This window comes from Cryptotermes secundus, unplaced genomic scaffold (assembly GCF_002891405.2).
Source record: "Cryptotermes secundus unplaced genomic scaffold, Csec_1.0 scaffold1849, whole genome shotgun sequence".
Lineage (NCBI taxonomy): Eukaryota > Metazoa > Arthropoda > Insecta > Blattodea > Kalotermitidae > Cryptotermes > Cryptotermes secundus.
In genome coordinates, this window is record NW_019742449.1 from 97,316 (window position 1) to 109,979 (window position 12,664).

Below are 12,664 nucleotides of genomic sequence, written 5' to 3' on the forward strand. Positions count from 1 at the left end.
CCATTTAGTACCGAATTTTGGCTTTTCCTCACAGATATCAGATTTGTTCTGCTTCTGGCTGTATTTTAGACCGACTCAGTAATATAATTCTGTAGCGCTAGTATCTGCTGTACATATATCTCAGTAGCTGGGAAATATTTTTGCATTGATTTCTGTAGAGATGACGGGAGTTTGTAATACTGTGTATATCCTCAGGTTCAGTTCCATGCTGCAGTCAAAAACATTTATAACTACCTCAAAATGACCAGTCATCCAAGAAGTCTGTTCCCATCAAAACAAACTCTGTGGCCTGTAATCCACAAGCGAACTACACCGACCATGTGACTGCTGCTTGTCAGCGAAGTTAGTGCCAACTTTAGCAGATAGAGGGTGTCGTGTGGTCAGCACAACAGATCCCCACAGTCATAAATCTTGGTTTTATATATCGGAGCTGCTATTTCCTTGAAATAGCTCCTCCATTATCCTCACAAGGCTGAGTGGACCCTGTTCCAGACCCACTACTTCTCAGAAAATCTGGTAGTGCCTGGAATAGAACCCGGGACCTCTGGGTCTGTAGCCAGGAACTCTGACCACTAGACCAAAGAGTCTGTATGCATATCTGATTTTTCTTGTGTCCTGCTCTTATCTTTCTTGCCTCAATCATCCCAATAATGTACTCATAATATCATTTGCTAGGTCTTTCAAAAATGCAACAGAATGATTAAATGTCTCTCTCCCAGAAATCAAATCTTTCACCCATTTCCCCTTCCTTTTCTCTTTCACACTAAAGTCTTTCAGTTTTTCCTGAAAAATGGCAACATACAATAAAATGATGGCACAAACTAATAGTTTAGACATTTTAACTTTAAATGTCTGTGTGTTCTACTACTGTGACAGTACATATTTAGGTGAAGCCTAGAGTCACACTGCAGAATTCTATCTTCTGGGATATAATGCCATGTAGTCTGGTGAAGGTCAGCTGACAATTCAGAAAAACATGTATCCATCTTCAGAGAAAAAGAAGCAGGCACTGCCACTTTCAGTAGAACACACTCTGTGAACAGATTATCTGGCTGGTAAACTAGCACACTGCAATTTGAATTGCCAATTTACTTGCTACTTACCAACCTGCAAGCTTTCAAACTCACCAATTAGTAGTGAGTAACTGTAATGTAACGGATATAAAAATGATCCCCTGTGCCAACACATTAATGAGTGGTAACAAAGAGATCAAGAATGGTGGTAGTGACAGATTCTGAATGGGAAAACATGTCAAATTATATAGACATGAGGGAAATTTTCTGGGGTGGATTTTGACCACAAGGTGCAAAAAAGAACACAAATGATAGCTTGAGAATTTTAAAAATATTTTTGTACAAAGTACTATTCTTAAATGGGTCCCTTGTCACCATAGTGTGATGCATCTTCAGGTTGTAGATAGAGAAAATGGTCACAAGATGTGGAGGGTAATTGTCAATATAATGAATAAATATTCTCAAACAGCCAAAATTGGTTGGTCATTCAGCTTGGGGGATTATGCAGGGGGCAAAAAACTCCTCATTATAAAAACTAACATGTTACAATACGTTCCATGGCGACTTGGACAGTTTTTTTTTTTTGGAATGAGCTGGGCTCTTGTGAACACTGTATGAACACTTGACTTCCATAAATGGTGGGAAATTCCTGTGTAAATGTCCAACTTATAGTTTCTCAAGCACTGTGCTTCGTGGAATTAGTTAATGAACTATCAAAGTCAGAATAACCATGATGAACCATTCTGCAGAACTCACAAAATGGCGGATCTTATAACAGCACCACTGCAAATTTGTCACAGCAGATGGAATTTATGTTGTGCTTGGGGTGTTTGTGTGTTGATATGGACACTGGTTTCTATTCTTCAGTACTTCAATGATTACCATGTGAATCAGAATTACTAAGGTAATGTAAATCACAACCCCACATTCTAAAAATATCAGAGGCCTTGACTACAAAATCCAACTGAAATTAAATTAAACTCTTAAATTTATAAAAGTTACCGTCAATTTGTTCCAATCATGATTATTTTTTTATTCAAAGCCCAACCTCCTCTATCCTTAGGTTATTTCAACTGATTTAAATCTTATGGTGCCGACAGGAAAATACATAATGAATGCTTCCTTCTAAATCATTTCAAATTCATCATTTTCAATCACTCTACTATTTAACACTATGCAATCTACATAACTGATAAAGGGTTGTTACATTACGCATGAACCAATCAATAAATCCATCTATATGAAGATTATAGCCCCAAAAACGTGTGTGTGTGTATAATTCAGACAAGGGACAATGGTCTATGAATATTCTCCCATAATAATACCAGACCATTCTTGCAAACCTTTACAACAGCATATACCTGTACAATATACAGTTTCAATATTACTGATATGATGCAATTTGTAATTCATTTCGAGCTACTGTAGTAAGTGTGAGCTGCATCCGATTGCGACAGTTTCTGTGGGACATCTCCGCTGCTGGTAGAACTGGATGTAGTTGTGATATCTGTTACCTGGATGGTATCATTTGGCTCACTAGATTCTGGAAGTTTCATGAATGACAGGTCACTGCCACTCCACATAGAGTACAAATGTGCTCGAACCTCCTGTATAATCACAGTATTCCCATTTTCAATTACTTCTCTTAATGACCATAAAATATAATAAATGTATATAGCTTACATTCAATCATGCAATATAACAAGAAATTCCAGAAATAACATATAATATTAATTTCCATTAAATTCTTCTATGTCTATTATATTAAAAATGAATAATTATACAGTTAAATATTAATAATTATACAGATTTAGCGATCTATTTATGTGCATAACTTACAATACTGTCGTGTGCATGAGTGGGGCTATAGATGGAGTTTGGATTTACTCTCTCTTACAGACTGTAACTACAAGTAACTATAGCACTATCACTAAATCACATACTCAGCTGTTCACTACAGCACGCACTAAGTCCTCTCATTCTGCTGTATCTTCACCAGTTGTTGCCTGGTAACAGCTTCCAATGCCATAGCTTGCTCAGCTTTTGTGTATAGGCCTTTACTGGCAACTGTCTCCCAGCTAACTAAACTCCAGACTTGTCCTGCTTATAACACCTCTGCACAGACCACAAAGGAAACACTACTTCCAACAGTTCTTCTACTGTTATGTCACGCAGCTGCTGCATGGACTGTGTAAAAAAACACCTTTTCCCAGTTAGTCCATTAGTGTGTTAGGAATCTGTTGCTTAGCAATAGGTGTTGTTTACAGAGTATTTAGCAATGGGTTTAAGGCTGCACCATAGCTCAAGTGGTTAGTCGCTGGCTTCCCAACGCAGCGACCCAGGTTTGATCCCAGGTCTGGTCAAGTGGGATTTGTGGCGGACAAAGAGGCGCTGGGGCAGGTTTTCTCCGAGTACTTCGGTTTCCCCTGACAATCTTCATTCCACCAACTGCTCCACAATCACCCTCACCTATCATCTGGGGCTGGTACATTAGGCAAGAAGTGGCCGCAGCACAAGGGACTTAGCCCCACATCACTAGCAATAAAAAAATAGCAATGGGTTTACATGATACAATATAAATTTTCATTACTTGAAAGTTGTAACAAATAACATCAAAGTTTTATACCATATTTTTTAATATGTAACACTGCTTCATGGAAAATCTGCATGTTTGATTTATTTCCATGCCAAATTTCATATGGGTCATAAATTAGCACTTTCAAATGGAACAATAAATACAAATTTTGTATGGACATGACATTACATTCTTAAAAAAACTGTCTTTAACAAAAACTGCATACATCCGCCACCACATGCATTCTCAGGCCTCTGTCCTAAGGCACTAGTGTTCCTCCCATCTCAGAAATTCACACACAAAATTATAAACAAATATGAGATAATATATGGTAAAATATTCATACAGGGTATCATAAAATTCAGTTTATTAAAAAAATATTATTAGGAATATATACACATACAAACAAGGAACATAATAATACTAAACACTACCCTTCTGCATAAAACAATAATCAAACATATTCCGACAGTTTATGATACGTTCATGAGAAAATGTCTGGATATTTCCAGCAGCTTCTGCTGCTAGTTGAAAGCTGTTATGTTAAGTGAGGAGGCCAATGATATTTTGCAAGAAGGGAATATATTACAGGTAATTTGAAATTTCTGTCTGAATAAGAAAGTCACAGAACTGCTTTCACTGCAATCCTATAGAAGAAACATTACCAAATTACTGTCCAGTGTGATGAAACAAAAAGAATATTTTACTTTGTACATGTACCACCCCTCAAAGTGAACTCATTAGACTATATTATCTATTTTTAACAAAGGATGGACCTTAGGAATTATAACTGTTTAAGATTCTACTAAGAAACACAAAAAAACCCCCAACTCACAGCGCCTCCCTCAGAACCAGTAGTGGATCGACTGTGTAATGAATGGCTTGACGAAGAATCAGTGGATGAACTGCTCTTCCTTGAAGCCAAGGTTCCAGTATCAAGAGCTGGAGGATACAGGTCAAAACTCCTTTCACCACCAGTAGCATGGCCTTCATGCTCACCCCACCTGTAACATATGACAGTGAACAGCTGAACAGATGAATTTGATACTGACATCTGTACCTGCAGTAAAGGTAATTATCAGTTTGGGTGCTACATAGTTGCATGATATTTATTATGCCACTGCCTCCTTCCCCATGAGGTAGTGCTGCTGTCTTTGGATGAAGCAGATACTGTGTAGTCATTAACACTTGGTTGTAGTTAGACCAGTCTAACTTCAACAAGGACACAGGCTGCATCACATATGACCCTACAATTACATATGCTACAGGAATATTCTTCTTTTTATTCTTACAGAAGGAAACATCAGCTTAATTTGTTAAACTTTTTAGCATACTCCACAGTAACCTATGAAAAAGAACATACAATTAATTAAGGAATTTGGAACATTTTAAGATCCTTGAACGACACAGAAGAATTTTAAAACTTAGTTAATATCATAAAACGATCTTACCTCAACAGATTCAATAAGTACAAGTTTTCAGAAAATATGCACAACCACACAAGAAAACCTTGAGTAGTTTTACTAATGTATCAACTGAAAGAATAACCCTGATAATGACATTTTAATGTTAAAATATGTTTCGTGTATCAATTAAGTTGAAATAAGTAAATAAATAGTATCTTATGTTGTTACTTGACAGAATTTTGACAGGTTTTTAAATCTATCATGGATTACAACAACACTCAATATAATGTGAAAAAATATATACAGGATGTCCCAGGAGGAATGTGCCAAACTTCGGGAGGGTGTTCCTTATGTTATAGTATGCCGATATAACCCAAAACACCTATGTCCAAAGTTGAATGGTTACGGAGATAATGGCCCGAGAAAAGTGTGGTCTTCTGGCGGGTCCACGCACTGTACCTGTCAGCTGGCTACTCTTATCTGTGTTTGTCCTTTAGTGTGGTGATGGCAGCTCACATTAGCCCCATACGTCAGCGCTTGCCATTCATGTGTCATGTATAGTGCTTGGAACTCTTAATGACAACTTTGACATGGTGTGCGAGTTTTCTGTAGTTCAATTTAATGGCTTCATGTCACTCACAAGTTAGTTTGATGTTACGTACATTATTAACATTACAGAAACCACATATTCCTCACAGTTTTAATATGTATTTGGTAATCAACAAGTGTGTAACACAGGTCAAAGTTTCACACTTCTCTGGCCATTATCTCCATAACCGTTCAACTTTGGACATAGGTGTTTTGGGTTATATCAGCATACATTAACATAAGGAACACCCTCCCGAAGTTTGGCACATTCCTCCTGGGACACCCTGTATATATAATAAAAGAAATAAAAGTTTCTTCACAGTGAGCAAACTAAAAAAAAAAAAGGAGTATGTGGAAGTCATCTTTATATTAATCATAAAAACAGCAGCTGGTAGGTGAAGCAGGAAGACGTCATGTAACTAATTCAGTAACTGCAGAAACAAAATATTCCGTACTACAGAGATAAATGGAGTCCTGCAGGGTGAGGTACTAGGGTGCAAAAAAAAAAAAGATGTTGAAGGGGTGCAACATAATCTTGCTACATGTAATATGAAGTGTTATCAAATGTTACATGGCTAGTGCCATACATTCATGCATAATAAAAGATTAGTTTATACAAAAAATTATAACAAAGAATTATGGAAAAAATAAATATAATTTGATTTATTTGTTACTATGAATGGTACTATTATAAACCATATAATGTAGCTGATGTGATAGAATTAAACTATATTTTAGATGAATGATTTCTATACGAATTTCCAACATTGTACTAATAATTATAATTTTAATTTACATCTCCAGGACTTCCTAGGATGGAAGAAGAGTGAAAGACATAATCTTTGTGTTATTAAATAATTCAGGAATAAATAAATTAAATGTAACTTTTACTTATAACCAAAGAGAATACTCTATTTTCAGGTGAGTTCCAACATACTGCATAAGTCTGGCACAGCAAATGTATCTCACCCAACAGTTTTAAAATATTTTTCCTTTATTCCAAACATTAAGTCAGTTCCTATTTGTTAAATAAAAATTTCTAAAATTTACTTTCATAGCAGACATTAATTTCCATAGGTTCCTCTATGAAGCAGAATGGTAAATGGAATAATATCAGGGCCAGATTTAAGGGGAAGCAATCAGGGTACCATAAAACAGACTTTATGGAGACAATTGTCTCTATAAACAAACACAAAGTTAGGGTATATTTTCAGTTACTGTAAGAAATAATAATAAAAAAAAAAAGACAGAGAACTGTCATAACCTAACTTGGTCATTACTGATGGGGACCTTGACATTTTGACTGACCTGGGGCCCCCACAACTGTAAATCCAGTCCTGAGAGGCATAAATTTATGAAACTGTAAACTACATTACTGTACTGGTAATGCAGAAGCTACGAGATTACATGTGAGTGTGTGTGTCAGGAGCATGCCAGCTGGCACGATGAAAGTGCTGCTGTGCTGTCAGTGGCTGAGGTGAGCTGCTGCCACGCCAGGAAGGCCCATAACTGCCCCCTCTTTCATCTGACTGAACATTCTCACTCCAACCCCCACAGTCTGGAGATGGGCCATCATATGGACAACTAGTTAATGTCACTCCTGTAAGAAAATTATTCTCACTGAATCAAACTAGCGACATCTATTTAAAACTGGTCACAGAAAACAGAAGAGGATATGTAGATTCATCACTGTGATCTAGGATCTCCAGGTTAGACAGCCATCATCACGAAATTTCTAACTTTCTTCCTTAGCCCTGTAGCCGCCCTCCGACTTACAGCTGCCACGACCTTGCTCGAGCTTGGGTTCTTTTTCTCAGGATACGGGTGCTTTGGAGATGGGAGTGGAACACACTTTGGGGTTAATACATCCGGGATCTCCAGAACACGGAATATTGTACTTTTAATTTAAAATTTCATTCAATGGTTAAAATTTGCATTGCCCTTCAAGCTAGCCGCTCCGTCCGTCCTACTCACTACGCTACTGTTAAACACTTCTCTGTCTACCTTTCAACTACTGTCCTCCTCCGCTCCCTATAACCGACTGCCCTCTCTTTACCAGTCCCCCAGTTGGCCTAAAACGAAAAAAATAGAAACATAAAAGAGAAAGCCAAGGGTCAAGCCTGGCATCTGACCTATATTTTAAAGAAGCCCATAAATTTCTGTGGGTCTTCAAGGAACCCAAGACCCCTCCTGGCCGGTCTTGCACACGGTCAGTTCATGGGTTTATGATACTGGAAGTAAACAGGCAACGTTAGGGACAATAGTGGCACCCTAAGCCTAAGGAGGACAATAGGTGAATTACAAATAGACGGTCTCGGGATGCTATCTCGCCGATGGAGCATCTCTCTTGGTATTAAACAATGCATCCCTTGTTCATGCCCTTAGTTAAATAATTTTGGCGAGGGACATACGGTCACAGCCCACTGTGTGAGAATGAACTTGAGTGAACTTTCTCAAACACAGTGCAGTTGCAGTCAAGATTCTCTGCGCCTCCAAATGCTGTTCACTGAGCACACTACCAGTTTCTGGCATATGACTGAATCACAGGCTAGATGATCATTCACCAATTTCTCACCTCAGAGACCTCGGTCCTACCCCAGAACAGTTCACATGGATTTTTTGGTTGACAAAGTAGCAGCAGAGTAGGTTTATTCTCTCCAAGTTCCTTCAGTTTTTAGAATCCAATTATCATTCCACTAGTTCACCATACTAACTCCATGCAGCTGAAGCCTTCTTGAGAAGCCGTCAGTTGTGCATCTACTCAAGAATTTCCGAACATATTATGGAACCAAAAAGTTCACTACCACATTCACAAGAGCCCTCCACCGATCCCTATCCTGAGCCAGATCAATCCAATCCACACCACCCCATCCTACCTCTCTAAGATATACTAATTTTAATACAGTCAACTCTCGATTATCCGGGGGCGGATTAACCGGNCTACCTTTATCTATGTCTTCCTAATTCTTTCTTTCACCACGCACCATAACTATTTATAAAATCAACAGGGGCTAGCTGCAGTGCCAAGGGACTTAGTCTCACTGTCTTCTATCATCACTGCCACCTTCTTCCGTCAAAATGCGTGAAAAGCCTTGCTCTGTTAAGTGAATCTTTTCTGTTCTGCTATTCAATCTGTATATCTTTACATTTGTGAGTTTTCTTCTATGTGATTAATACAAGGTCTGAAGAAATGTACACAGATCCTTAATGCAGGTATCATAAAAGGCTCACCAGGAAGATGTTGGCTGGGATGATATAGCTGTGTAGAATGACCGACTCCAGGTCGACAAGACAACAGCTGAATGACTTCCTGAAGCTCTTCCTGACTTGCAAGGGATGAATGCCACACTGAATCTGCAGAAAATGAATTGTAAATTATACCACTCAAAATTCCCCATGAATGTGGAGTATGAAGTAAGCACCTCAATACACATACAACTGCATATGGATCATGGCATTATTTGAAACCCCATATCCCATGTAACCAAGTGAATCCACCCAGTATATACTGGTTGACAAAATACAGCCAGCCAGACAAGCAGAAACATGCCCCCTCCCAAAAGTCCCCTGTGCTTAATTAAGCAGTATGCCATGAAGACAGTGATCAGCTTCACACCCCAGCCGCTTTACCCCCATGGATAGGAGGCTGGGTGAACTGCAGAAGTTGGTCTGGACCTGCCCTAAACTGTAAGGCATAAGACCATACAGGCTCTGTTCTAAGAAGTCAAACTGCTTCACACATCTTGTTTCCCACAAGTTCTCCTTAATATAAATTTCACACTCCTGCACACCGAACATAACACTCTATCCTACATATGAGATATTGAGGATTCAAACAGGTGGTTAACGTCAATGCCAATATGTCTGCTGGATGAAAGGTACTGTGAATTTTATAGGACAAAGAAACCACAAGCAAGTAAAGTATGATGCCTGCAACTGTGGTGAAAATCCTTCTCTTTATGCAAACTGTTGCCTTCATAAATTTTTCAAGAGACAAAATCATCTGCGTAACTCTTCAGAACAAATTAAATACACCCTTGCAGAAAGCCAAGCCAGAGGCCAGTAGAACAGAGAGACCAAGCAGAAGGTGGCTACATGGCACTGAAGAGGACCTACAAATTATCAGAATTCATGGAAAAAGTGCTGGATACAAACCAATGGAAGCAATGAGTTCATGTTTTCACTGGGTTTTAATACCATAGGAGAAAATCATTTGCATTTTTCACATATCCTCTCCAATCACACAATTTTCAGTAACTATTAACTTTATTTATTTTATGATTTCAATTTTACTTATGCTTCTACTGAAAATTAAATGCATACAGTAACCTGGCTTACCAGGGGTTGTAGACCGACTTCTATCTTGTGAGCCTGCTGATGGTACAGCTAGCTTTGAAGGAGGGTTAAGCCGTCCATGCCAAGCATTATGATGCTCTGCCAGTCTGGAACTTTCCCATGGCATGGACCAGCGACGCATTGTGCCATTGTTTGTCTCACCCGTCACATCCCCAGCTGCAGCTTCCGACCAGCGGCGCTGCGGGCCTTGCAAGGACCAAAAAGGGAAGTGAAGGGGGCTACGAACTGAGCGGTGAGTACCTGGTAGAGGAGGAGGGGGAGTGGGAGTGTACAGCTGGGCAAAACACTGTTGAATAATGCCAACAATGCATTCTGAATTGTGACGTGTTGATGCTGCTTCATTCAACTGACAGCAATTGCAATTGGCCATGGCTCCCAGGAAGTCACAGCATGCAATACAGAACTGATAATGGAGATTAATGAAGGTCATAAGGCTTCCACAGATCACTTCCTGAATGAGAAAAATTCAACATCATTAGACTTGTTGGTATTTACTCTAAATAAAAGGCATATTGTTTCAATCAAATAAGCTGTTACTTTTACAAAGGTCTTCAGAACTGAAAAAGCATCTCTTTCTGTTATGCTGAATATGCACTATAACATACACTCACATGCAGATTCCTATTTTCAGGAAAAACACAGAATCTTTGATGTTATTTCACATACAGCACCCTCAATACAATTAATTCAGAAGTTCTATATTCAAATAAGATGGATTTTACTGAAATATTTTATTACAATAATTATTATGGGATACCCATGAAACAAGTTAGGTTGATTAAAATGTGTTTAAACAAAACTTATAGTAAAGTCATGTAGGTAAACATTTGTCTGATAAATTTCCTATCCAAAATGGTCTAAAACAAGGAGATGCTTTATCACCACTCCTTTTCAACTTTTCTTCAGGATATGCTATTAGGAAGGTCCAGGGAAACCAGGTAAGACTGAAATTAAACAGGACACATCAGCTGTTGGCCTATGCCGATGATGTGAATCTACTGGGTGATAATGTAGATACCATAAAGAAAAACACACATACTTTAACTGATGCAAGTAAAGAGGTTGGTCTAGAAGTAAACACAGAGAAAACTGAGTATATGTTGCTGTCTCATCACCAAAATTCAGGGTAAAATCATGACATAACGATAGAAAACATATATGATATAAACTCCATTCTAAGTGCAACAATATATTGTAGGTCTTTCGTCTTGCTTTCTTCTACACTNGATGAGTGTATACACCTGATGATGGCCGTTTACGGCCGAAACATGTAGTGTAGAAGAAAGCAAGACAAAAGACCTAAAATATATTGTTGCACTTAGGATGGAGTTTATATCATATATCGTATAGAGAGCAACAGGATGCTTAAATATAATATAGAAAACATATGTTTTGAAAATGTGGCACAGTTCAGATATTTGGGAACAATGATAACAGATTGGAACCTGATTCAGGAGGAAATTAAGAGGACATTGACTTTTAAGCACAATAGACTATTGTAGGTTGCGATGCAAGGGCCGAGGAGGCCTACCCCTCATACAAGAGGAGACTGAACTCAGGTAATGCTTGCTACCATTCATGCCAGAACCTTTTATCTTCTCGTCTGCTGTCAAAAAAATTAGAATATACAAAACTATAATTTTGCCTGTGGTTCTGTATGGGTGCGAAACTTGGTCTCTGACATTAAGGGAGGAACAGACTGGTGTTTGAGAACAGGGTGTTGAGAATATTTGGACCAAAGAGATATAAATTGACAGGTTGGAGAAAACTGCATAATGAGGAGCTTCATAACTTGTACTCTTCTCCAAGTATAATTAGAATGATCAAGTCAAGGAGGGTGAGGTGGGCAGAACATGTAGCATGAATGGGGGAGACGAGGAATGCGTATAGAATATTGGTGTGAAAGCCAGAAGGAAAGAGACCACTGGGAAGACCAAGGTGTAGGTGGGTGGACAATATTAAAATGGATCTTAGAGAGATAGGATGGGGTGATATGGAATGGATTGATCTGGCTCAGGATAGGGACCAGTAGAGGGCTCTTGTGAACATGGTAATAAACCTTTGGGTTCCATAAAATTCTGGGAAATTCTTGAGTAGCTGCAGAATTGGCAGCTCCTCCAGAAGGGTTCAGCTCCATGAGTAAGTAAGTTATTATGGTCTTACTAAAAAATACTTTCATGGGCCAAATACTGAATGACTCGGTAATCAGGGTTTGATTCTTAGCAGGGGCAGAGATTCTTCTATATATTATTATACAACTGTCAACACAACAAATTTGTTGTGCTGATGGCTGTATTATGCTACTACATAGTAATACATAACAAGCTGCAAGCAAACAATAAAGAGATATTCTTCTATTCTGCAATGCATTCAGACTGCCTCTGATGCCCACCCAATGGGTACCAATAGCTACTTCTCCTTGGGAAAACTGGCTGGCATTGTGAAGTTCACTGCTCACCTCCATCTACCGCTGTGATTAAGAATGGGTGGAACAATACCTCCTCTCTCCCATACACCTTGATGGCATGGTGCTTAATCAAACATAGGGACAACTTTACCTTACCTCTCTCTCATCACCAATAAAAAACTGTGAATACAAAGTGACAACTGACAGGAGTGGGGAAGGTATATAGGCAAGAGGTAGCTGCTAGGCAGATGGGTGAGGGAAAATGTTCATATTTTGGCTCTCCCAAATACAGTACCATTAAGGTGATTATGTTCTGCAG

The 12,664-nt window shown here is 38.7% G+C and overlaps 1 protein-coding gene across 4 annotated transcripts in view; it reads right to left on the reverse strand.

Moving 5' to 3' along the window:
• Positions 1 to 1,685: 1,685 nt before the first annotated feature.
• Positions 1,686 to 12,664, reverse strand: part of LOC111873231 — a 51,873-nt gene continuing 40,894 nt past the window's right edge. For all 4 annotated transcript variants that reach the window (XM_023867770.2, XM_023867769.1, XM_023867771.2 and 1 more), the window contains 5 exons: positions 9,921 to 10,389; positions 8,814 to 8,936; positions 6,990 to 7,182; positions 4,424 to 4,592; positions 1,686 to 2,620 (listed from right to left, as the gene is read on the reverse strand). In XM_023867770.2, coding sequence (XP_023723538.1) covers positions 2,423 to 2,620; positions 4,424 to 4,592; positions 6,990 to 7,182; positions 8,814 to 8,936; positions 9,921 to 10,389 — 1,152 coding nt within the window. In that variant the 3' untranslated portion in view covers positions 1,686 to 2,422. The remainder of the gene's footprint in view (positions 2,621 to 4,423; positions 4,593 to 6,989; positions 7,183 to 8,813; positions 8,937 to 9,920; positions 10,390 to 12,664) is intronic.